General features: G+C 42.3%; 1 protein-coding gene across 1 annotated transcript; it reads right to left on the minus strand.

Moving 5' to 3' along the window:
• On the minus strand, positions 1 to 27,151 carry LOC136330501 (putative CENPB DNA-binding domain-containing protein 1). Its single transcript, XM_066267400.1, has 4 exons — positions 26,936 to 27,151; positions 7,828 to 7,951; positions 4,042 to 4,102; positions 1 to 1,348 (listed from the first exon to the last, which is right to left on the minus strand). The coding sequence occupies exon 4, from the start codon at positions 1,108 to 1,110 to the stop codon at positions 244 to 246; it is 867 nt and encodes a 288-aa protein (XP_066123497.1). The 5' UTR covers positions 1,111 to 1,348; positions 4,042 to 4,102; positions 7,828 to 7,951; positions 26,936 to 27,151; the 3' UTR covers positions 1 to 243.
• Positions 27,152 to 27,932: the final 781 nt, after the last annotated feature.

Genomic DNA, 27,932 nt, shown 5'->3' on the forward strand with positions numbered 1-27,932 from the left:
TTTCTTTCATTGTTATATATCATAATTTTCTTTGTTCATTTTATGCCATTTGTATCATCTCTACACCATTTTGTTTCTTATTTTTACATTTGTCAGGTTTAAGTAAAACACTGCATTACCAGTACAACTGGTTTAATATTTGCAAAACATACAAAATTACAAAATACAGGTGTAAAAAATACCATAGGAAACATTTTCCCAATTGCAAAACATATCAAAATATATAAACATGTACGAAACATTTTATTGGCCGCTGGTGCTTGGCTGCGGATTGTTGATGTCGCCATGTGAGGCAGCAGTTGCAGTTACCGGAGTTGGTTTTTTCATAAACATGGTGAGCTTTGTCTGAATTGTATGTTTCTTTTTTTCTTCATAAATTTCACGATACGGACGAAACACATCGTGTGCCATCCTTTCAATCCTTGCAAATCGTTCGATGTTTGGGTCCATTGCTTCGAAATGTATAAGAAGTTTATTCAGTAAAGATAAACCTTCTGATAATCCCTTAGTGGTGAACTTCCTTTCTGGCTTCTCCTCTTCTTTCTCTGCTAGATATCCCTCATCTGTAATTAATTCATCCAGATTTTTATCAACAAACTTACGTGCTCCTTCCTCATCTGCACTCGCTGCTTCTCCAGTCACTCGAACACTATGCATTTGGAATCTTTTCTTGAATCTCTGGAACCAGCCAGTGCTTGCTACAAATTCTTGACTGTAATCTTCTCCAGCACGCTCCTTCAGAGTCTGAAATAGACTTCGCGCCTTCATCTGCACAGTAAAAAGACTTAATCGTGTCCGTTTTTGAATCTGATCTTCCATCCAAATATACAGCAATTTCTCCATTTCGTGGATGGGCCCGCTTCGTTGCTTTGTTATAACTGTTGATCGCATAGGTGCAGAACCTTTCACAGCTTCACGAATTCTTTCTTTATCTTTCAAAATCGTCGACACAGTCGAGTGTGATAACTTCATATCCCGTGCGATCACATTCACTTTCTTTCCTCCTTCGTACTGCTTAATTACCTTCATTTTCGTGTGGAGATCGATGGCCTTTCTTTTCTTCTTGGCAGGCGGAGGCGTAGACAAAGACAATTTCCTTTTGGTAGACATCTTGGGAAGGGTTTGATGAAAAAAATTCAAGACACAAAACACAAATTGCTGTACCGAGTCTGGGATAACAGTTGAAATGGTGCACGCAGAGATGGTAGTGCTGCCGGAAGCTGGTCCGCACTGTCGTACGCCCAGCTGGGCAATGCTTGTGCTGCCAGACGCGGAGCAGTCGTGGCTAGCAAATGTGGTTGTAAAGTCGAATAGCCGTAAGTTTCATGGATGGTAAGTCGATCAATACCTGTATTTAAAAAAGCAACTTTTTCAGAAAATGTCTAATTTCACTTACCAATATAGTATAAAAATCTTAAGAAAATATTAGCACATCTAATCCAATAATTAAAGATAATTAAGAATGATATACCACGATCACAAAAAGGCTTTATTCCAAGGATGAGACAAATTTTAAAATCTATTAATAAAATTTCTTACATTAATGTAACAATTTAATAAATAAAAGAGTAGAAAATACCAAACAGAATTGGCAGATGTTAAAAATGTACTTGATAAAATCCAAGTAATTTTTAAAATCAAAATATGAGCATATTTACCAGGAAATGAACATACAGCAAAAGAGAAATTAAGGGAAAATATTAATAGCATCCCTAAAAAATATTATTTAACCAAGTGATGGGTCAGAAGATTACGAGTCACCATTACTTCATTTTTCCTTACACTCATTTTCAACCCACCACGAATTCTAACAATAACATCACTTAAATAGCTCTAGAATGTCCACATCTTTCTCTCAAAATGAACACCACACCCAGGACCAAACCACCATTAAGTTCAATGTCCACAAAAGCCTCCTAACTTGTCTACATGCTTTCTCCCTATGCCTCTGAGGTGTATTCTTCACATAGTACAAAATAGATAGGTTGAGAATGCAAATGATCATGTGCTACACTAACCCTCAATGAAAAAAGATCAATGATTTTCTATTACTCTTAAGATAAAGTAAAAAACCTTAAGTATAAGCCTGCATGATCCTACCCATATTTCCAGTTCTATTTCAATGCCATACTTCCACCACGGCCTAGCCTTCCTGGAAAGTCCCCGTTATAGGGTCTTACTTTTCCTTATACCCATAATTCTCTCTCAACGCCCGTCTTCTTAATATGTACCGTTCCTTCAGATAGCAGATCAAACCTCCCCACAAAAAGCTTCTCTAATCTTCACAGAGAGGTCAAATCTTCCCCATTAATATGCATCTTCATACCATGTCCCCCTCCACCTTGGCACTTGTCAAAGTTTAATTCTATATGCATTTCTGTGATGTGATTCATGTATAGCTATTCTCTCTCTAGACTGTTAGATTCCTAAAGGGCTGGTCAAGTGTATTTGCTCACAAACTCACAAGTCTTTTGGCTAGCACCCTGCACTGTGCTTACAAAAACAAATGCTCAATAAATATTTTCTGAATAAACAAACACAAATCAGTATACTGAAGCAACAACCACAAAAAATAATATGAGCATCAAGTTTTTCATTAAGAAATTCCCTCTTGCCTGACCAGGTGGTAACACAGTGGCTAGAGCAATGCCTGGGATGCTGAGGACCCAAGTTCAAAACCCCAAGGTCGCTGGCTTATGCGCCGGCTCATCCAGCTTGAGTGCAGGATCACCAGCTTGAGCTCGCAGTGGCCGGCTTGAGTATAAAATCACAGACATGAACCCATGGTCACTGGCTTGAGCAAGGGGTCACTGGCTAGACTGTAGCCCCCTGGTCAAGGCAGATATGAGAAAGCCATCAATGTACAACTAAGGTGCCACAACTATAAGTTGATGCTTCTCATCTCTCTCCCTTCCTGTCTGTCTGTCCTTGACTGTGTGTGTGTCTCTCTCTCCAAAAAAAAAAATTCCCTCTCAGTGAAAAATTAGCTGAGACAACCTATAGTTGAAGATGTTCATAGAAGAATGTTCATTATTTCAATGTTTTATAATATCAAAATCTTCTGATTTTATCTTCATCAGTAAACAAAGGAACAATGCAGCCTTTAAAAGGAATGAGGTCACCAGATCTTCCACAGGAAGATGTTTGCCATATATTAAATTATAAAACTAAATACCTGTATTTCCATACCATTAAATTACATGCATATGTTAATATCTGTATTTTCCAAGTGTGAAAAAAAATATACACTAATATATATACTTTTTTTTTATTTTTGTATTTTTCCGAAGCTGGAAATGGGGAGGCAGTCAGACAGACTCCTGCATGCGCCCAACCGGGATCCACCCGGCATGCCCACCAGGGGGCGATGCTCTGCCCATCTTGGGGCATCGCTCTGCCACAATCAGAGCCATTCTAGCGCCTGAGGCAGAGGCCACAGAGCCATCCTCAGTGCCCGGGCCAACTTTGCTCCAGTGGAGCCTTGGCTGTGGGAGGGGAAGAGAGAGACAGAGAGGAAGGAGAGGGGGAGGGGTGGAGAAGCAGATGGGCGCTTCTCCTGTGTGCCCTGGCCGGGAATTGAACCCTGGACTCCTGCACGCCAGGCCAACACTCTATCACTGAGCCAACCGGCCAGAGCCAATATATGTACCTTTTTTTTTTTTTTTTTTTTTTTTTTTTTACATTTTTAAAGTCTGAAAAAATATGCTCTAAATTACTACTGGTGATAATCTCTGGGTGGTGGGCAATATTGCTTTCTACTCCATACATTTCTGTAATGATTGCACTTTTTGCAACTAATTGATATCAGTAATTAAACAAAACTTAGATGTGATCTGCCGGGGCTGACCTGGGTACACAGGACAGACGGGTCTGGATTTTACTCATCCTCCCTGGGAGGGTCCAGAGAGATTGTTGGCCAACCTCCTGGATGCTCGACCCAGGGGCTCTAAGCAGAGGCCACAGGGCCGATTGCAGGGTTCAGGCTTTGGCAGCTGCCTCTCATGTGGGTCCCTGGGGCCTGCTCCAGTGGTTACAACTCACCTGCAGATGAGGTAGCCAGTCCTGTTTAAACCATGGGTGCAGTGGACACCAATAAGTCTGTCTATAAAACAGAGAATGTAGAGTTAAATAATTGAAGCACATACCCTAGAAAAAGTTATACAATATTCAGAGTAACATTTGTGAGTTACCAAAACACGACTGCAACCGAGAATAAATAAGTCTGAAGAGAACTGTGTTTTCTTAGGAACATACTATAAAGAATCATCTAATATAAAATCAAAATTCATTGTCTCTGGGAAATTTTGCATAGTACCAATTAGATGCAATAGTGGAACCTATGAAAGGCCTGCTCAGGTACTTACATTAAAATAAAACTCTACTGAAAAAAATCATTTGTCGGCCCTGGCCAGTTGGCTCAGCGGTAGAGCGTCGGCCTAGCGTGCGGAGGACTCGGGTTCGATTCCCGGCCAGGGCACACAGGAGAAGCGCCCATTTGCTTCTCCACCCCTCCGCCGCGCTTTCCTCTCTGTCTCTCTCTTCCCCTCCCGCAGCCAAGGCTCCACTGGAGCAGAGATGGCCCAGGTGCTAGGGATGGCTCTGTGGCCTCTGCCTCAGGCGCTAGAGTGGCTCTGGTCGCAGCATGGCGACGCCCAGGATGGGCAGAGCATCGCCCCCTGGTGGGCAGAGCGTCGCCCCTGGTGGGCGTGCCGGGTGGATCCCTGTCGGGCGCATGCGGGAGTCTGACTGTCTCTCCCTGTTTCCAGCTTCAGAAAAATGAAAAGAAAAAAAAAAAAATCATTTGTCTCGGCCCTGGCCGGTTGGCTCAGCGGTAGAGCATCAGCCTGGCATGCAGGGGACCCAGGTTCGATTCCCAGCCAGGGCACATAGGAGAGGCACCCATTTGCTTCTCCACTCCCCCCCTCCTTCCTCTCTGTCTCTCTCTTCCCCTCCCGCAGCCAAGGCTCCACTGGAGCAAAGATGGCCCGGGCGCTGGGGATGGTTCCTTGGCCTCTGCCCCAGGCGCTAGAGTGGCTCTGGTCGTGGCAGAGCGACGCCCCGGAGGAGCTGAGCGTCGCCCCTGGTGGGCGTGCCGGGTGGATCCCGGTCGGGCGCATGCGGGAGTCTGTCTGACTGTCTCCCCGTTTCCAGCTTCAGAAAAATACAAAAAAAAAAAAAAAATCATTTGTCTCATCAGTAACTGATTACATCTAGAAAAAGGGAATTAAAAAAAAAAGCTGTAAGAAGAATGAAATTGAAATTCTCTCTCCCTTCCTGTCTGTTCCTATCTGTCTTTCTCAGTAAAAATAAATAAATAAATAAAAAGACAGTTTCTGTAGTATTCCTGAGTTCCCAAGACACCTCCATAACTTCCCTCATTTTCTGCCCATCACCTGCCATGGCTTCATGATCCCTGTGAGGTACGCCCTCCCGTAAACAGCCCTGGTGGTAGTTTACAATGAAAAAGCAAGACTTGGGAGATGTAAGCGCAGGCTACGCAGCAGGCAAACTGAACAAACACAAGAATCACTTCTAAGGCTTTTCTCCCACTATGCCATAGGATTTATTAGCCCATCATTTTTTTAAATTATGTGAGAAATTACAAACAATAGCGAGCGACTGATTTCTGCAAAATATGTTCCTGTGAATAGGTGCTGTCTGGTAGAAAGATACTCAGCATCTCCGGTCTGGATTACTACTTCCCCACCGTAATCTCTTCTGATTCATGATCCTCCATATGGAAGATGTCATCTTTCTAAGATACACACTTGGATGGGTTTTTCCCTTGTTGAAAGAATAAAACCCAAATGCAAAGCATAGCATTTAGACTCTTAATAAACAGATATCAATCTGCCTTTCCAACTAAACTGGAAGTCCACAATGATTTGAACTATGAATTACAAGGACCTACATGAGCCACCTCCCTCCTGGCCCTTGCCATCATCTCTGATCCCATTTTGTATTTCTCTGATCTCACTCATTCTACCTATTCCAATGATGCTGGCCTCCTTGCTATTCCTCAAACATGCCAAGGAGAGTCGAGCCTCAGGGACTTTGCACTCACTATTCCCTCTGCTTCAGAACACTACCTACCCTGTCTTCCCCAGATATCCAATGGCTTGGTTCCTTCCTTCCATTAAGGTGCTGCTAAATGATATCTTAATAGATCAATTCCTGGCCATCTGCCACATTGTCTCACCTCTTTATTCTGTTCTGTTATTCTCCAGAACTCTTAACACCATCTGACATTCCACACATTCACTCGTTTATTTGTCTCTCTGCCACTATGATATGAAATATAGAAGGACAAGAAGAACTTTTTTCTGTTCCTATCTCCTAGAACAGTGATGTCACCTTTGAGGGCGTTATATAAACATTTGTTGAAAATGAATGCATGAATTCTGTGCCCTTTCACACTCCCCTCGGTGGCACCAGAGACTGACCCTCCACGACACAAGCTCAAGCCCTGTGTTTTGTACCTGTTCCCAATACCTGAGCTGTCCTTTCCTCAATTTGGTCAAATCCTGTTCCCTGCAGCGCAGCCCAAACACTGACTCCTCAGTAAGGCCTTCCTCAATCTCTCCTCTAAATTCCCAGTGCACTTAATTTATTCTTTTATTATAATTAACTCATTGACTCATAGTTACTGCTTATTTATGCTCCTAGATAAGTGTCCATTTCTAATGAACAAAGACTGTTATTCACCTCTAAATACACATACCCTAATAATAGGCCCAAAAAGCTCTCAAGTGTTTATTCAATCAATTTATTATCTTATTCTACCAGTTCTAGGGAGTGGATTGTGTAGGGTTGTCCTCTTCTTCAGTGAGCCTGGCACCTGTGGGAGGGACTTACAGCACAGGTAGCAAGTGCATCATAAGAGGTGTTTACAACCTCCCTTTATTTGTACCCAAAGTAGACAGAGAAAAAAATTTTTTTATTTTTTTTTTTTTTAATTTATTTTTATTTTTATTTTTCTAAAGCTAGAAATGGGGAGAGACAGTCAGACAGACTCCCGCATGCGCCCGACCAGGATCCACCCAGCACGCCCACCAGGGGGCGACGCTCTGCCCACCAGGGGGCGATGCTCTGCCCCTCCGGGGCGATGCTCTGCCCCTCCGGGGCGTCGCTCTGCTGCGACCAGAGCCACTCTAGCGCCTGGGGCAGAGGCCAAGGAGCCATCCCCAGCGCCCGGGCCATCTTTTGCTCCAATGGAGCCTTGGCTGCGGGAGGGGAAGAGAGAGACAGAGAGGAAGGAGAGGGGGAGGGGTGGAGAAGCAGATGGGCGCTTCTCCTGTGTGCCCTGGCCGGGAATCGAACCCAGGACTTCTGCACGCCAGGCCGATGGTCTACCACTGAGCCAACCGGCCAGGGCGAAAAAATTTTAAGTACATATAATGACAGTGCAACTTCACTAATCCACTCCGTTTTGTTCTGCTATTAGGAATCTGTTTCACTCCAATCCTTTGTCTTTTGTTTTCTCTTTTATACACTCTAAAACACTAAGATTCTAAACTTTCCTTCCACACACTCACCTCACCTCTTAAGTAATAAATAAAAAAACCCAAAAACTTATTTTAGTTTCTTATATATTTCCTATCCAAATATTTTTAAACTGATATGGGCGAGTTCAGTTCATGTTTTTCACTAAATTCTCTTTCTAAACAAAATTGTTTATTTGTAGCTATAAAAATACAAACACTTTATTACCACCACCTGCTATGTCCACATCATCAGATACAACAAGCCTAATGTAGGAACTATAAAAATCCACAGTCCCACTAAAAATGCATGCCAAAGTGCAGGTAAGAAAGATAACCAACTCACCATTATCTTCATTTTCCTTCAAGAAGCCCTTAACAGCACATATGAATTTAGAAATAGTGTCACCATCAGGCACCTGATGACCGATTGTATAAATCTTTAAGTAAGGAATAGTTTCTGGTAAGTCCTATGAAGCAAAACCATAAAAATGAGTTATTATTAATTTGCAGGGAGAGAATTAAAAAATTAATAAAATTGGCCAGAATGTAAGCCAAGAGAGTATACGAAATTTCCTGTCAGTAATTCTGATAAAAGAGCCATTTTTTCCCCAAAGCTGCTTCAACCAGGAAGTGTCACTTAATTTCTATTAAATTGACAGAATGGATAGTAAAGAGATATACAAAACTGAAAGCAAAATTCATGTGAATGAATGCACATGTAACTAAAAACTGTATAAATAATTCTACCTAATATTTTACATTTCAAGGTCCATAAGGCAGCTGTGATATAAGTATAATACAGTCAGAAGAATTAGTTTCCATTGTGAGATACAGCAAACTTCAGGCACTGGTGAGAACTGCTATTCCTATTGGGGGAGGTAGGGAAAAAAGCAGATACTGATAAAAGCCAGAAGAATTAAATGAAAATCCTTAGCTTTGAATTTAATGGAAAAGTATCAGTAGGAATTTTGATGTATTGTGTATTAAAAACAAATGTACAAAAACATCTGCTAACTGTGACCATTGAAAAAGCATAGAAACAACTGATGTCATGACATAAGGATTCAGGAGCCAAATTGAGAAGCTCCAATTGGCCAAACATAGGACCTCAATTGGTGCCTCAATAAGAATAATAACTGGCCCTGGCTGGTTGGCTCAGTGGTAGAGCGTCAGCCTGGCATGCAGGAGTTCTGGGTTCGATTCCTGGCCAGGACACACAGGAGAAGTGCCCATCTGCTTCTCCACCCCTCCCCCTCTCTTTCCTCTCTGTCTCTCTCTTCCCCTCCCGCAGCCAAGGCTCCATTGGAGCAAAGTTTGCCGGGGCGCTGAGGATGGCTCTGTGGCTTCTGCCTCAGGTGCTAGAGTGGCTCTGATTGCGTCAGTGTGACGCCCCAGAGGGGCAAAGCATCGCCCCCTGGTGGGCATGCTGGGTGGATCCCGGTTGGGCGCATGCGGGAGTCTGTCTGACTGTCTCCCCGTTTCCAACTTCAGAAAAAAAAAAGAATAATAACTGCAATCAAGTCCCTAAAGCTACAAAAAATAAATAAAATTAAATGTAACTGGTCATCCCTGGAGGGTATTAGTGAATCAGTTCACTATTTTGAAAAATGTTAAAGTAAAGAATCATGCCCCTATAACTTGGCAACCAAATAGGTAATGAGGGGAAGCTTCTTTGGGTAGAAATATACCTAGCTAATCAATGAATAAAGAATGATAGAATTCATCATTTTTGAAGCTCAAACTGAATTAATGATGTAGATATCAATAATCAGTGACAACTAATATTTCAGAAAGAGGCAGCCAGTTATGTCTCCATGGAAGAACACATCATCATCTACAAAACTGTCCTGCAAAAAGGAAAAAAATCAAGACTGATTCTAATCAAGCCTAGAGGATGAACTTCCAATGTACAATAAAAGGACTGAAAATAGGTTACAACACGTGGGGATGCAATCATCAAAATCATATGGAAAGAAAAACCACATAATATCAATAAATGCAAAAAAAACATTTGATAAAATCCAGCACCTATTTAAGAAAAAATTCTCAGCAAAGTGGGAATAAAGGGATCATACCTCAACATGATAAAGGCCAAAGGCCTTCTATGACAAACCCACAGCCAACATCATACTCAATGGGCAAAAATTAAAAGCAATCCCCTTAAGATCAGGAACAAGCCTGACCAGTGGTGGTGCAGTGGATAAAGTGTCGACCTGGAAATGCTGAGGTCACCGGTTTGAAACCCTGGGCTTGCCTGGTAAAGGCACATATGGGAGTTGATGCTTCCAGCTCCTCCCTCCCTTCTCTCTCTCTGTCTCTCCTCTCTCTCTGTGTCTCTCCCTCTCCTCTCTAAAGTGAATAAATAAAAAATAAAAAAATAAAAAGATCAGGAACAAGACAGGGGTGCTTCCTTTCACCACTCTTATTCAACATAGTTCTGGAAGTCCCAGCCACAGCAATCAGACAAGAAGAAGAAATAAAAGGCATCCAAATTGGAAAAGAAGAATTAAGACTATCATTATTTGCTGATGATATGATACTGTACATAGAAAACCCTAAAGCCTCAGTCAAAAAGCTACTGGACCTGATAAAGGAATTCAGCAGCAAGGTGACAGAATATAAAATTAATATTCAGAAATCAGAGGCATTTTTATACACCAACAATGAACTGTCAGAAAGAGAAATTAAAAAAACAATCTCCTTCACTATTGCAACAACAACAAAAGTACCTAGGAATAAATTTAATCAAGGAGGTTAAAGACTAGTACTCGAGAAATTATAAAACATTGATAAAAGAAACCAAGGAAGATACAAACAAGTGGAAGCACAGACCGTGTTCATGGATAGAAGAATAAACATCATTAAATGTCTATATTACCCAGAGCAATTTATAAATTCAATGCAATTCCCATTAAAATACCAATGACATACTTCAAAGATATAGAACAAATATTCCAAAAATTCCAATGGAACCAAATAAGAACATGAATAGCTTCAGCAATCCTGAAAAAGAAGAATAAACTGGGTGGTATCACACTTCCTGGTATCAAGTTACACTACAAGGCCATTGTACTCAAAACAGCCTGGTACTGGCATAAGAACAAGCAGATAGATCAATGGAACAGAACAGAGAACCCAGAAATAAACCCACATCTTTATGGACAATTGATATTTGACAAAGGAGGTAAGAGCATACAATGGAGTAAAGACAGTCTCTTTAACAAATGGTGTTGGGAAAATTGGACAGCTACCTGCAAAAAAATGAAACTAGACTACCAACTTACACCATTCACAAAAATAAACTCAGAATAGATAAAAGACTTAATTATAAGTTGTGAAACCATAAGCATCTTAGAAGAAAACATAGGCAGTAAGCTCTCTGATATTTCTCGCAGCAATATATTTGCTGATTTATCTCCATGGGCACGATAAGGACACGATAAACAGATGGGACTATATCAAACTAAAAACCTTTTGCACAGTTAAAGACAATATGAACAAAATAAAAAGACAAACTACACAATGGGAGAACATATTCAACAATACATCTGATAATGGGTTAATAATCAAAATTTATAAAGAACTTGTAAAACTCAACACCAGGAAGATAAACAATACAATAAAAAAATGGGCAAAAGAAATGAATAGACACTTTTCCAAAGAGGACATACAGATGGCCAATAGGCAGATGAAAAAATGTTCAACATCACTAATCATTAGAGAAATGCAAATAAAAACCACAATGAGATATCACCTCACACAGTCAGAATGGCGCTCATTAACAAAACAACACATAATAAGTGCTGACAAGGATGTGGAGAAAAGGGAACCCTCCTGCACTGCTGGTGGGAATGCAGACTGGTGCAGCCACTGTGGAAAACAGTATGGAGATTCCTCAAAAAATTAAAAATGAAACTGGCTTTGACCCAGCCATCCGACTTTTAGGAATATATCCCAAGAACCACATCACTGATTCAAAAAAAGAAATGCACCCCCATATTTATGGCAGCATTGTTCACAATAGTGAAGATCTGGAGACAGCCCAAGTGTCCGTCAGTGGCCAAGTAGATTACAAAGCAGTGGTACATATATACCCAATGGAGTACTATGGGGCCATGAAAAAGGAAATCTTACCTTTTGCGACAACATGGATGGACCTGGAAACTATTATGTTAAGTGAAATAAGCCAGGCAGAGAAAGAAAAAGATCATATGACCTCACTCATTTGAGGAATCCAATGAATAATGTGAACTGAGGAATGGAATAGAGACAGAGGAGGGATCAAAGGGACCAGAGGAAAAGTAGACAGAGGGAAAGGGGATGAGAAGATGGGATCAGAGAAAGGAAAGAGATTGGTGAAATTATATACTCATAACACAGCGTTACAGAGAGCAGAAAAGCAAATTCTGAAGGGAAGGGGGAGAGCACGGCAGGGGGGCAAGGGGGATGTTGAGGGAAACACGGGGTTAGGGCGTTGCATGCAGGGGGACACTAGAATCCATGTAAACAATAAATTTAAATAAAATTTTTAAAAAATCATATGAACAAATTACCTTATTTCTTCAAAAAATAAAACTGAAGAAGAGAAATTAGACATGGAGAGAAAACCTATAGATTAAATAAGACTTCAGAGACATGACAACCAAATGAAAAGTGTGGACCTTATTTGGATCTAATTCAAACTCTTAAAAACAATTTTAAATAAGATTTAAAGACAACTGCAAATCTGCATGCTGACAGAATATTTAATATTAAAGAATGATATTAAGGAATAAAGTTCTATGTTTTAAGAGTATACCCTAAAAATAAACAGGTAAAATGATATAACTGATATCTTGGGTCCATTTCAAAATAATATGGAATGGGTGACACAGGGAGAAGTACAGTGCATAGACGAAACAAGGAATCAGCTGATAACTATTAAAGCTGGATGAGTTTATGGCTGTTCAACAAAACCCAGACTATTATGTCCACTTTTATTTTTATCTGAGTGTGAATAAGGTAAATTTAATAGTTTATTAATTGAATTTATTGGGATGACACTGCTACACAAACCACACAGGTTCCAAGTGAAACCTCAGTAAAACTCCACTTTCCTCTGCCCAAGCAGTCTCTTTCGGTCCCCTTCGCCCCCGCCCTTTGCCCAACTCCACTAAGCCCACACCACCTTCCTCTGGCTAACACCCACTGTTGTCACATGGATATAGGTTTTTTGGCTAATTCCTTCACTTTCTTCTACTTCTATGCATGTTTAAAACTTAGGATGATTGTTTAAAAACAAGAAGACACTGTGGAAAACAGGCTGGCAGTTTCTCAAGGTTAAACATAGCACTACCATATGGTCTGGCCCTGGCGGGTTGGATCAGTGGTAGTGTTGGCCTGGCGTGCGGAAGTCCCGGGTTCGATTCCTGGCCAGGGTACACAGGAGAGGCGCCCATCTGCTCCACCTCTCCCCCTCTCCTTCCTCTCTGTCTCTCCTTCCCTTCCCGCAGCCAAGGCTCCATTGGAGCAAAAGATGACCCAGGCGCTGGGGATGGCTCCATGGCCTCTCCCTCAGGCACTAGAGTGGCTCTGGTCGCAACAGAGCAACGCCCGGATGGGCAGAGCATCGCCCCCTGATGGGCGTGCCGGGTGGATCCCGGTCGGGCGCATGCGGGAGTCTGTCTGACTGCCTCCCCGTTTCTAGCTTCAGGAAAAAAAAAAAAAAAAAGAACTACCATATGGTCTAAGAACTCCACTCCTACCTGTACATCTAAAAGAACTGAAAGCAGGGATCTGAACAAAGATTTCTACACCCATGTTCATAGCAGATGCTTCAGAACAGCCAGAGGTGGAAACAATCCAGTGTCCATCAACAGACAAATAAGCAAAATGCGGTATATACACACAGATTATTCAGCCAGAAAAAAAGGAATGCCATTTTGTTACATGCTGTGACATGGATGAACCTTGAAAACATTGTTTGGTGAAATAATCCAAACACAGGACAAATGTATGAATATCTACGAAAAATTTTTGATTATAGACAGTGCGGATGGTTACCCACATTGTGAATGTATTTAATGCTACTGAATTGTATACACTTGTGAATGGCTAAATGGTAGTAATTTTTATGTATATTTCACAATAAAAAAAAGAGGAATAACTGAGTTCAAGTTTTAATTCTTCCTTTTCTGAGCCTGTTTCATCATCTGTAAGATGCGTAACTGTAATCATTTGTCCTCTGAGCTTACAGTAAGCACTCCACAGGAGACATCACTAGTGCTACTACTTCATCAGCTAAGGGCGCTGTGTCCATTCACTAAGGTAAGGTAAGTACTTTTTAAGTGGCAAACTGCTACACAAGCATGAACAGAGGGGAGGTGTTATTGTTTTCCAGGGCCATGGAGCTGGTCAGGAGGATAATTTCTTCCCACTGATATGCCACATGGGCCAACAGAATACATGGGTTTCTGTGTCGCATCAAAAGATGGTAGGAAAAGAAAGCATACACCTCTGAGAACAACTTGTGACTGTGATGCTTACATACATGCTCAGGAAGCTGCTTAAAACAAATGCTAAACACATAATGAGCATTCCCTTCCTTTCTTTTAGGCAACTACTACTCTAAGAGCTGATCTCCTTTTTCAAATATAGAACATGGAAGCTTATAGACTTTCTTGAGCACATACAGACCTTTTGCCAAATATTGTACTTTTTTTTTTTTTTTTTTCATTTTTCTGAAGCTGGAAACAGGGAGAGACAGTCAGACAGACTCCTGCATGCGCCCGACCGGGATCCACCCGGCACGCCCACCAGGGGCGACGCTCTGCCCACCAGGGGGCGATGCTCTGCCCATCCTGGGCGTCGCCATGTTGCGACCAGAGCCACTCTAGCGCCTGGGGCAGAGGCCACGGAGCCATCCCCAGCGCCCGGGCCATCTTTGCTCCAATGGAGCCTTGGCTGCGGGAGGGGAAGAGAGAGACAGAGAGGAAAGCGCAGCGGAGGGGTGGAGAAGCAAATGGGCGCTTCTCCTGTGTGCCCTGGCCGGTAATCGAACCCGAGTCCTCCGCACGCTAGGCCGACGCTCTACCGCTGAACCAACCGGCCAGGGCCTAAAATACTGTACTTTAATTCATGACTTTAGCCCTGGCCAGTTGGCTCAGTGGTAGAGTGTCGGCCTGGCGTGCGGAAGTCCTGGGTTCGATTCCCAGCCAGGGCACACAGGAGAAACGCCCATCTGCTTCTCCACCCCTCCCCCTCTCCTTCCTCTCTGTCTCTCTCTTCCCCTCCCGCAGCCAAGGCTCCATTGGTGCAAAGATGGCCCGGGCGCTGGGGATGGCTCCGTGGCCTCTGCCTCAGGCGCTAGAGTGGCTCTGGTCGTGGCAGAGCATCGCCCCCTGGTGGGCATGCCAGGTGGATCCTGGTTGGGCACATGCGGTTGGGAGTCTGTCTGACTGCCTCCCCATTTCCAGCTTCAAAAAAAAAAAATAATAATAATAATAATTCATGATTTTAATCTCATTTTGAGACAGCAATTAAGAATGTTTAATTAAAGAAACCACTTGGTTCCTCTTTCAGTTGTCACATGGGACAGAAGGCCTGGATTCACCTTAGCATAAGGTGTTAATTAATTACTATGAATTATTATAGTACCAGAAAGAAGGTTCTTTTCAATTAAATTTTCATTTATCTCTGGTTTGTAATAGCGGTGTGTATATGTTAAATCAATAATCAGTCCAAGCTCTTCATTCTACTGGCAGATTCTGTTAAAAAGTTCCAAGGGGGGCCCTGGCCAGTTGGCTCAGTGGTAGAGCGTCGGCCTGGTGTGCAGGAGTCCCAGGTTCAATTCCGGGCCAGGGCACACAGGAGAAGCACCCATCTGCTTCTCCACCCCTCCCCCTCTCCTTCCTCTCTGTCTCTCTCTTCCCCTCCCACAGCCAAGGCTCCATTGGAGCAAAGTTGGCCCAGGTGCTGAGGATGGCTCCACGGCCTCTGCCTCAGGTGCTAGAATGGCTCTGGTTGCAACAGAGCAACGCCCCAGATGGGCAGAGCATCGCCCCCTGGTGGGCATGCCAGGTAGATCCCGGTCAGGCACATGTGGGAGTCTGTCTGACTGCCACCCAGTTTCCGACTTCAGAAAAATACAAAAAAAAAAAAAAGTTCCAAGGGGGAAAAGCATTCTTTTGGAGCAAATTTCCAAACAGAACTCCGTCAGAAAGAATGAAATATGAAACCGCGAAGTTGTGCTTAAAATCCTGTATTATGGAGGGAGAAAAAGATGGCAGCGGAGTAGGTGGACACCCAGACGCCCAGCTCTCACCACCAAACTGGAATACAAATCAATTTAGGAAAAATCAGCATGAAAAACCAACTATGAACTGCAAGAACAGCTCTGCAAAACCAAGGAGCAAAGAAGCAGCCACAAAAAACCTGGTAGGGAATGCCTGAGTCTCCCCTGCTTACAAGAACGGAGGGGGGGGGGTGAGGCTGAGAGCCCAGAGGGGATCTCACACAGGGAATAGAGCAGAAACTACTGCTCACAGCCACTTGCCTGGCGACCAGGGAGCGAGGTGTGTTGAAAAGACCAGCTTATCTCCCAAGTGGAAAGGACAGGGAGAGGGACAGATTGTGAGGGGCTAAGGAATGCAGGAAACAAACTAAAAAAGCTGACTCATCCATGCTGGAGGCGGCCATAGCTGGGGGAGGGACTGAACCTTTCACAAAACAGAGCTGAAGTGCTTCCAGATCAGAGATCTCCAGACATCTATCCAGCTTCAATCAGCGCAACAAGACACAGCTGAAAACAAGAAGTGGGGAGGAGGGGCAGTAACTCAGGTCTCCATGGAGATCTAGGATACACCTCCCCCTACTGAAGCTGAGAAAACACCCTGCCCCCAGTGAGATTAGCTGGCTAAAGAGGCCTTCAGAGTCTCAGGTTACACCAACCGCATTCCTGGATACAGTTTCAAGGAAGCCCCCTGCTGAGATCAGTAAACAAGACTATCACCTCTTAAGAAAACAAACAAATCAAGACTTCAAAGCTGCCCAAATCCGAAAGTGGATTACAGATAACAGCTAATACCAACCCAAGAAGTCCAAGAAATAACACAACTGAAAACTGGAGGCAGACAACACCAAGCCTAGACTCAACCAAGTCTACAAATAAAACACCCAAAAACATAATGAGAAGACAAAGAAGTGCAATCCAAATGAAACCTTCAGGAGATGAACTGAGTGATATGGAAATAATCAAACTTCCAGATGCGGAGTTCAAAATAATGATTGTAAGGATGCTTAGGGATCTTAGAACAACAATGGATGGTCATTATGAACACCTAAAGAAATAGCAAGTATAAAAAAGAATCAGTCGGAGATGACAAATACAATATCAGAAATAAAGACCACAATGGAAGGAATTAAAAACAGGATAGATAGAGCTGATGATCGAATCAGCGAGTTAGAGGACAACTGGAATGAAGGCATGAAAGCAGAGAAGAATAGAGAAAAGAGGAAACTCTTAGAGAGCTCTGTGACAACATGAAGAGAAATAACATCCACATCATAGGGGTTCCTGAAGAAGAAGAAAAAGAACAAGGGATAGAGACTTTGTTCAATCATATCATAGCTGAAAACTTCCCTAAATTAATGCAAGAGAAACTCTCACAAGTCCAAGAAGCACAGAGAACTCCATTAAAGAGAAACCCAAAGAAACCTACACCAAGACACATCATAATTAAAATACTCAAGCTAAGCGATTAAGAGAAAATATTAAAAGCTGCAAGAGAAAAAAAAGTTATCACCTACAAAGGAGCCCCCATAAGGATGACATCTGACTTCTCAACAGAAACACTTGAGGCCAGAAGGGAATGGCAAGAAATATTCAAAGTAATGCAGAACAAGAACCTACAACCAAGATATCGTTTAAATCTTTTTTTTTTCTTTTTTCATTTTTCTGAAGCTGGAAACAGGGAGAGACAGTCAGACAGACTCCCGCATGCGCCCGACCAGGATCCACCCGGCACGCCCACCAGGGGCGACGCTCTGCCCACCAGGGGGTGATGCTCTGCCCATCCTGGGCGTCGCCATGTTGCGACCAGAGCCACTCTAGCGCCTGAGGCAGAGGCCACAGAGCCATCCCCAGCGCCCGGGCCATCTTTGCTCCAATGGAGCCTTGGCTGCGGGAGGGGAAGAGAGAGACAGAGAGGAAAGCGCGGTGGAGGGGTGGAGAAGCAAATGGGCACTTCTCCTGTGTGCCCTGGCCGGGAATCGAACCCGGGTCCTCCGCACGCTAGGCCGATGCTCTACCGCTGAGCCAACCGGCCAGGGCTAACCAAGATATCGTTTAAAATCGAAGGAGAAATAAAAAGCTTCCCACACAAAAAACAACTCAAGGAATTCATTACAACCAAACCAATGCTGCAGGAAATGTTAAGGGGCCTGTTGTAAACAGATCAAAGTGGGAAAAGAATATAGCAAAAAAGGAATACACCTTTAAAGAAGAAAATGGCAATAAACAACTACATATCAATAATAACCTTAAATGTAAATGGATTAAATGATCCAATCAAAAGACATAGGGTGGCTGCATGGATAAGAAAACAGGACCCACACATATGCTGTCTACAAGAGACACACCTTAGAACAAAAGATACACATAGATTGAAGGTAAAAGGATGGAAAAAAACATTTCATGCAAACGAAAATGAAAAAAAAGCTGGGGTAGCAATACTTATATCAGACAAATTGGACTTTAAAACAAAAGATATAGTAAGAGATAAAGAAGGCCACTACATAATGATAAAGGCCACTACATAATCCAACAGGAAAATATAACTATTATAAATATCTATGCACCTAATATAGGAGCACCCAAATATATAAAGCAGACTTTGCTGGACTTAAAGGGCAAGATCAATAGCAATACTATAATAGTAGGGGATTTCAATACCCCACTAACATCAACAGATAGATCCTCAAGAAAGAAAATTAACAAAGAAACAGCAGACTTATTGGAAACACTAGATCAACTCGATTTAATAGATATCTTCAGAACCTTTCACCCTAAAGCAGCAGAATATACATTTTTTTCAAGTGCTCATGGTACATTCTCTAGGATAGATCACATGTTAGGGCACAAAAGTGCTCTCAACAAATTTAAGACGACTGAAATCATATCAAGCACTTTCTCCGATCACAACGGCATGAAACTAGAAATGAACCACAACAGAAAAGCTCAAAAATTCTCAAACACATGGAAACTAAATAGTAGGTTGTTAAATAATGAATGGATTAAGAATGAGATCAAAGAAAAAATAAAAATTCCTAGAAATGAATGACAATGAGCATACAACAACTCAAAATTTATGGGACACAGCGAAAGCAGTGCTGAGAGGGAAGTTCATAGCACTACAGGCACACTTTCAGAAGCTAGAAAAAGCTCAAATAAACAACTTAACCCTGCATCTAAAAGAATTAGAAAAAGAACAGCAAGTAAAGCCTAAATGTAGTAGAAGGAAGGAAATAATAAAGGTCAGAGCAGAAATAAATGACATAGAGGCTAAAGAAACAATACAGAGGATCAATGAAACTAGGAGCTGATTCTTTGAAAAGGTAAACAAGATTGATGAGCCTTTAACTAGACTCACCAAGAAAGAGAGAAGACTCAAATAAATAAAATTAGAAATGAGAGAGGAGAAATAACTACTGACAAAACAGAAATACAAAATATTGTGAGAAAATACTATGAAGAACTGTATGCCAAAAAACTAGACAACCTAGATGAAACAGACAAATTCCTTGAAACATACAATCTTCCAAAAATCAATCTGGAAGAATCAGAAAACCTAAACAGACCGATTACAACAAATGAGATTGAAACAGTTATCAAAAAACTCCCAACACGGCCAGGGCACACAGGAGAAGCGCCCATTTGCTTCTCCACCCCTCCACCGCGCTTTCCCTCTCTGTCTCTCTCTTCCCCTCCCGCAGCCGGGCTCCATTGGAGCAAAGATGGCCCGGGCGCTGGGGATGGCTCTGTGGCCTCTGCCCCAGGCGCTAGAGTGGCTCTGGTCGCAACATGGCGATGCCCAGGATGGGCAGAGCATCGCCCCCTGGTGGGCAGAGCATCGCCCCTGGTGGGCGTGCCAGGTGGATCCCGGTCGGGCGCATGCGGGAGTCTGTCTGACTGTCTCTCCCTGTTTCCAGCTTCAGGAAAAAAAACAAAAAAACAAAAAAAAAAACTCCCAACAAAGAAAAGTCCGGGGCCCGATGGCTTCACAACAGAATTCTACCAAATATTCAAAGACGAACTAACTCCTATGCTTCTCAAACTATTTCAAACATTCAAGAGGAAGGAAGACTTCCAAGCTCCTTTTATGAGGCAAGCATAATTCTGATTCCAAAACCAGACAAAGACAACAAAAAGAAATAAAATTACAGGCCAATATCTCTGATGAATATAGATGCTAAAATCCTCAACAAAATATTAGCAAACCGGATCCAACAATATATGGAAAAAATCATACACCATGATCAAGTGGGGTTTATTCTGGGGAGGCAAGGCTGGTACAATATTCGCAAATCAATCAATGTGATTCATCACATAAACAAAGGAAGGAGAAAAACCACATGATAATTTCAGTAGATGCAGAAAAAGCATTTGATAAAATCCAGCACCCATTCATGATCAAAACTCTCAGCAAAGTGGGAATACAGGGAACATACCTCAACATAATAAAAGCCATCTATGAGAAACCCACAGCCAACATCATACTCAATGGGCAAAAATTAAAAGCAATACCCTTAAGATCAGGAACAAGGCAGGGGTGCCCCCTTTCACCACTCTTATTTAACATGGTCCTGGAAGTCCTAGCCACAGCAATCAGACAAGAAGAAGAAATAAAAGGCATTCAAGTTAGAAAAGAAGAAGTAAAACTATCATTATTTGCAGATGATATCATATTGTATATAGAAAACCCTAAAGTCTCAGTCAAAAAACTACTGGACCTGATAAATGAATTCAGCAAAGTGGCAGGATATAAAATCAATACTCATAAATCAGAGGCATTTTTATACACCAACAATGAACAGTCAGAAAGAGAAATTAAGGAAACAATCCCCTTCACAATTGCAATCAAAAAAATAAAGTACCTAGGAGTAAACTTAACCAGGGAGACTAAAGACTTGTACTTGGAAAATCACAAAGCATTGATAAAAGAAACCAAGGAAGATACAAAGAAGTGGAAGCACAGACCGTGTTCATGGATAGGAAGAATAAACATCATTAAAATGTCTATATTACCCAAAGCAATCTATACATTCAATGCAATACCAATTAAAATACCAATGACATACTTCAAAGATATAGACCACATATTCCAAAAATTTATATGGAACCAAAAGAGAACACGAATAGCCTCAGCAATCTTAAAAAAGAAGAATAAAGTGGGAGGTATCACACACTTCCTGATATCAAGTTATACTACAAGGCCATTGTACTCAAAACAGCCTGGTACTGGCATAAGAACAGGCATATAGATCAATGGAACAGAACAGAGAACCCAGAAATAAACCCACAGTTCTATGGACAGCTGATATTTGACAAAGGAGGTAAGGAAATACAATGGAGTAAAGACAGCCTCTTTAACAAATGGTGTTGGGAAAATTGGACAGCTACCTGCAAAAAAATGAAACTAGATCACCGGCTTACACCACTCACAAAAATAAACTCAAAATGGATAAAAGACTTAAATGTAGGCCGTGAAACCATAAGCATCTTAGAAGAAAACATAGGCAGTAAGCTCTCAGACATCTCTTGGAGCAATATATTTGCTGATTTATCTCCACGGGGAAGTGAAATAAAAGACAGGATAAACAAATGGGACTATATCAAACTAAAAAGCTTTTGCACAGCTAAAGACAACAAGAACAGAATAAAAAGACAAACTACACAATGGGAGAACGTATTTGACAATACGTCTGATAAGGGGTTAATAACCAAAATTTATAAAGAATTTGTAAATCTCAACACCAGGAAGACAAACAATCCAATCCAAAAATGGGCAAAAGAGATGAATAGACACTTCTCCAAAGAGGACATACAGATGGCCAATAGGCATATGAAAAAATGCTCAACATCACTAATCATAAGAGAAATGCAAATTAAAACCACATTGAGATATCACCTCACACCAGCCAGAATGGCGCTCATCAACAAAACAACACAGAATAAGTGCTGACGAGGATGTGGAAAAAAGGGAACCCTCCTGCACTGCTGGTGGGAATGCAGACTGGTGCAGCCACTGTGGAAAAAAAAACAGTATGGAGATTCCTGAAAAAACTGAAAATCGAACTGCCTTTTGACCCAGCTATCCCACTTTTAGGAATATACCCCAAGGACACCATAGAAAGGAGAAATGGACCCCCATGTTTGTGGCAGCATTGTTCACAATAGCAAAGATCTGGAAACAGCCCAAGTGTCCGTCAGAGGACAAGTGGATTAAAAAGCTTTGGTTCATATATACTATGGAATACTACTCAGCCATAAGAAATGATGACATTGGATCATTTACAATAAAATGGATGGACCTTGATAACATTATATGGAATGAAATAAGTAAATCAGGAAAAAAACTAAGAACTATATGAATCCATACATAGAAGGGACATAACAATGAGACTCAGAGACATGAACAAGAATGTGATGGTAACAGGGAAGGGGGGTGCAGGAGGGGGGATGGGGCGAAGGAGAGAGGGGTTGGGGGAGGGGAGGGGCACAAAGAAAACCAGATAGAAGGTGACAGAAGACAATTTGACTTTGTAGGAGGGGTATACAGCACAATCAAATGTCAAAATAATCTAGAGATGTTTTCTCTCAACATATGTACCCTGATTTATCAATGTCACTGCATTAAATTTAATAAATTTAAAAAAAAGAAAAAAAAATCCTGTATTATGTAATTCATTTAGTCAAGCCCTGTGATGCTGACATAGAATAAGTTTCAAGGGAAAGTTTTTACTTTCCTGGAACTTACAAGCAATATTTCAATTCTTTTATCCAGAGAGACTAAAGCAAAGAAAATAAGCTCCTGTTATATTGATTTCTCTGTTTGTTTCATGTTGGTCTCCCAATGAGACTGTAAACTCCCAGAAGGCAGGGACTTCCAACTGAAGTGCCTATAAACAGGCACACATAAATACTGATTAAATATGTGTACACACACACACACACACACACACACGAGGAATGGCTTTTATTGCTAAATGTTCTTTAGGTATTTGGCTTATTTGTGTACTCTGTTATATCAATCTTATTAGTTATTTCAGAGCCAACATATGTATTTTTTAATGAATACAGTCCTTTTTAGAGCACTTTTAGGTTCACAATAAAATTGAACAGAAAGTACACAGTTCTCACTCATACCCTCTTTCATTCACCTCACAGCCGCCCAAACGCAGACATTCCATACCAGTGTGGTACATCTCTTAGAATCAATGAACCAACTATGACACATCATTGTCAATTAAAGTCCATAGTTTACATTGAGCCACTCTTTTTATGGTAATTCTATGGGATTGACCTATTTCTACTGACATGTACTTACCCTTACAGCATCGTACAGAATAGTTTCACTACCCTCAAATCTCCTGTACTCCAGCAACACTTCCTTTTCTGTGTGTGTGACAGAGAAAGCGAGACAGGCAGAAGGACTGATAGGGACAGACAGGAAGGGAGAGAGCTGAGAGCATCAATTCTTCATTAGAGCTTCTTAGTCTCCTTAGTTGTTCATTGATTGATTTCTCTTATGTGCCTTTGACCATGGGGCTGCAGCAGAGCGAGTGACTTCTTGCTCAAACCAGCAACCTTGGGCTTTAAGCCAGTGATCTTTGGGCTCAGCCAGCAACCTTGGGGTCATGTCTATGATCCCATCCTCAAACCAGCAACCACACGCTCAAGCCGAAGGAGTCTGCACTCAAGCAAGGGGGTGGGGGTCTCGAACCTGGGTCCCCTGGGACCCATTCTGACGCTCTATCCACTGCGCCACCACCTGTTCAGGCTCCAGCAACATTTACAATCAGGCTTAATTCCTACTAGGGCTCCATGACATCCTTCCAATATTATTATTATTTTTCAGAATTTTCCTGGCTATTTAAGTTTGTTTTTGTATATGAATTAGAATCAGATTATTTAAGATGATTAAAGACTTAATAGGTTTATGATGTTGAGTCTTCTAAAGCAGTTGTCCCCAACCCCTGAGCCTCAAACCGGTACCGGTCCGTGGGCCATTTGGTATTGGTCTATAGAGAAAGAATAAATAACTTACATTATTTCCATTTTATTTATATTTAAGTCTGAATGATGTTTTATTTTTTAAAAATGACCAGATTCCCTCTGTTACATCCTCTAAGACTTATTCTTAACACTTGCCTCGGTCACGTGATACATTTATCCCTCCCACCCTAAAGGCTGGTTCGTGAAAATATTTTCTGACATTAAACTGGTCCGTGGCCCAAAAAAGGTTGAGGACCACTGTTCTAAAGAATATTGTAAAAGCTTTAAAGAATAAATTAATTACTACGGGGCATAAAATCTCCCTAGTAGGTTTCTTAAAGATTTGGAGCTGATGGATCAATGGTCATCCCCAGCTACCTGAACAATAACTAATTTTCGATAACTAAGTTCCAGGTCTTTAGAAAAGCCTTCCTTAATAAACCCTGTTATTATTTCCCCTTTTTCAATTCCTGGAGATTTTATCATGGCATTTTTTGACACTTACCATATTCTAGTTTCTATGTCAGTGTGCTTAAGAAGGGTCTGTCAAGTAGTGAGGTGACTCCATTGACTTCCACAAAACACACAGGAACCAATGTCACATCTCACTTTCACACAGGGATAATCCGTCTCCCTAATTCTGCAGGAACAGGTACTACACTGGGAGTGGTTATACAGCTCTGTGGTGTCTAATGGGTCTTAAACTATCCCAACACTGAATAAAATCACTTAAGTATCAGAGCTAGAAGAGGCTGTTTATAATGACATCATTGTAAGGTCGGTAGATAATGGGAAAGGTCAGACCCGCAAACTTTGGCTAGGACCGCCTACAACCAAGTGGGCCAAAAGAAACTTCCCAGGAACCCTTTGGAAAACAGCCACCATCTGCCAGCCAGTGAGATTTCACTACGTAATATTAGCACGACCATCCTAGGAACTCTTTAAATATCCCTCACACGGGTCACTCCTTGCGACTTCCCTGGCCTCCATCTTTCTGCGGGCCAGCCGGGATGCACGCTCTGTACTCAATAAAGCCTTTTATTATTTCACACTTTGGGGCTCCGGCCCGTTCCTTCCTTCTCAGCACGGAAAAATACCTTACAATCATCATACAGGAAAGATCTGTATAATGGAGGAAAGCAAACTAAAGAGTCTTCCTGTTTTCTCTCTTGCTGATATACTTTCAGGCAAGGGGCTGAGCAGAGGCCTTTGTAAAATCCCAGGAATCCACTTCTAGAGGCCACTGAGTAGGGACTCAAAGAGTTAGAAAAACTGCACAGACAAAAGGAAAATAATAGGAGAAAACTCACAGGAACTGCAAATGTGGCTGGAAGTCCATTGATTGATTGATTCATTCATTCAACAAAGATTTGTTAAATAGTTATTATATGTCAAACACCTTGCTTGGTGTTGGTGGATGTAAGAAATGTATATTTTTTATGTGTGTGACAGAGACAGAGAGAGGGACAGATAGGGACAAAAAGACAAGAAGGGAGAGAAATGGAAGCATCAATTCTTCATTGCAGCACCTTTGTTGTCCAGCACCTTAGCTGTCCATTGATTGCTTTCTCATATGTGCCTAGACAGGGGGCTCCAGCAGACTGAGTAACCCCTTGCTCAAGCCAATGACCTTGGGCTCAAGCTGGTGAGCCCTGCTCAAACCAGATGAGCCTGTGCTCAAGCTGGCGACCTTGGGGTTTCAAACCTGGGTCCTTTGCGGCCCAGTCCAATGTTCCATCCATTGTGCCACTGCCTGGTCAGGCAATACATTTTGTTAACAAAATTGTTAGCCTGTCTCTCTGCACAGACTGCAGACTCCTAAACCCCTCTTCTCTTTGCATTTTGCTACTTCACTTATTCAACCTGCCTAGAAACCTGTGCTGCCCTTCTTCCTGTTTCCCCACCTTGAAAACAGACACCAGGCAACAAAACAGTGCAAAGGCCTCAACAAATAAGGCAGACCTCCTGTATCCCTGGTAGAATCAACATGGTAATGAACACGAAGGTGCCTTTAATACATACCTGTGGACTGAAATAGCTTAAATTCAATTCTTCCACTCTGCTATTGATTTTTAGTCCTCTTACAACTCATACCCCCAAACCGATCAGTAGGAATATTCAAATTCATAATTAAAAAGAAAACCTGATAGAAAACTTCCCTTAAAATGCTAGAAGTCACAGTGAACATTAGTATTTGAGCTGACTTCTGTCAGATGAGTCAGAATTAACTAAGGTTAATCCAGTCTATCTGAAGTGTAGCAAGGGTGAGCAAAAGTAGCACAAGTTGGGGCTGGCAAAGCCGACTGGACTCTAGACAGCACAAAGTCTTAAAGGCCCTGGTAAAGAGTTTGTTTTCATTCTTCAAGCACCATGTTCCAGTGACGTTTATGAGCAATGTTCCAATTTCCCATTCAATCATTTCTTACGTGAAGAATGGATTAGAACAGGGGTCCCCAAACTTTTTACACAGGGGGCCAGTTCACTGTCCCTCAGACCGTTGGAGGGCCGGACTATAAAAAAAACTATGAACAAATCCCTATGCACACTGCACATATCTTATTTTAAAGTAAAAAAACAAAACGGGAACAAATACAATATTTAAAATAAAAAACAAGTAAATTTAAATCAAGAAACTGACCAGTATTTCAATGGGAACTATGGGCCTGCTTTTGGGTAATGAGATGGTCAATGTGCTCCTTTCATTGACCATCAATGAAAGAGGTGCCCCTTCTGGAAGTGCAGTGGGGCGGATAAATGGCCTCAGGGGGCCGCATGTGGCCCATAGTTTGGGGACCCCTGCTGTAGACAATACCAACCAACTTTTTCGGTTAAAATTTCAGCGATACCGGTCGGTTTTTTCACTCAAACTTGCACTCAGTAATCACATTTTATGCGCAAATATAACACAGCTTTTGGCATTCGAGGGGGCTCTGTTTTGGGGAAATAAGAGGTGTCCTCAACACTGGCAGACCCACGAATGAAGAAGCAGCCTCGCCCCATTGTATCCAGCAATCGCCGGAGCCCCGCTCTTGAAAGCATGAGAGGCCTCAGAAAGCGCCGCGGGGCAGCGCCTCCCAGGGACCGCCGGGGCGAGGATTGCGCGCGGCCGCCACGGCGACAGGCAGGGGTCACAAGAGGGGAAGCCCCGGCCCAGGAGCTACGAGCTGGAGGGGCCGCGCCCAGGGGTCAAGGGCGTTACCTTTCGGGGAGGTGGGTTTCGCCCTCTTCTTCTTGGCCGAGGACTGTCCACAGAAGACGCGCCTCTGGCTCCAGCCCCCACGGGATCCACGTTGTTGGCTCATGTGGGACCAGAGAAACCGCCCACCCAACGCCAAGAGAGCCCTGGTCGCCAGTCCAACAACCCCGGAGCCGACCCCAAGCTCCTACACAGAAACCCACAGAGCATCGCACTGGCTCCTCGTAAATGCGCAAGCGCCTCCGCCCGGTTCATGACGTCATCACGTGGGCGGACTAAATAGCTTGATTAGTAGACAGGGCTCCCTAGGGTGCCCGCCTCAGCCCGGGGCAGGTAGCACAGGTGGATGAGTTCCTTTAAGCACCCTTCAGATATCCTACACCATAGCACGCAGAATGGAAAGTTAAGTCTCACCTGACCAGTGGTGGCGCAGGGATAAAGCGTCAATCTGGAAATGCTGAGGTTGCTGGATCAAAACCCTGGACTTGCCTGGTAAAGGCACATATGGAAGTTGATACTTTCAGCTCCTCGCCTCTTCTCTCTCTCTCTCTCTCTCTCCCTACCCTCCTCTCTAAAATGTATAAATATTAATAAAATCTTAAAAAAAAAAAAAAAAGGAAAGTTACGCCCCAGTTCCTGTGTGATCCTTCCAGATATTTTCCAAGTGCTTACATTCACATTCATTGTATAGTGCATATAAATATTTATTTGTAAAACTACGGATATTCTCTCTTTTATATAAAACCCCATACTGCACATAGTCTAGTATGTGCCTCAGACCAGCACAGCTTATAATTCTGAGTATTGAGGGAGAACGGTGTGGAATTAAAAAACTTGACTTACTGAGAAAACAGAATGGGATTGAGAGGCCTCTTCAATGCTGATGGCAATATCCCAGTGCCCCATAGCCCCAGTTTGTTTTATTAGATAGCCATATGCAAATAAGGAAGTCTTGGATACAAAGTTAAACATCTGAGCCAAAAACAGGAATTCTCCAAGG

Source organism: Saccopteryx bilineata, chromosome 3 (genome assembly GCF_036850765.1).
Source record: "Saccopteryx bilineata isolate mSacBil1 chromosome 3, mSacBil1_pri_phased_curated, whole genome shotgun sequence".
NCBI classification, from domain to species: domain Eukaryota; kingdom Metazoa; phylum Chordata; class Mammalia; order Chiroptera; family Emballonuridae; genus Saccopteryx; species Saccopteryx bilineata.

Excerpts from the sequence above, each read along its gene's own strand:
- LOC136330501 (XM_066267400.1), bottom strand. The coding sequence starts at position 1,110 with ATGTCTACCAAAAGGAAATTGTCTTTGTCTACGCCTCCGCCTGCCAAG.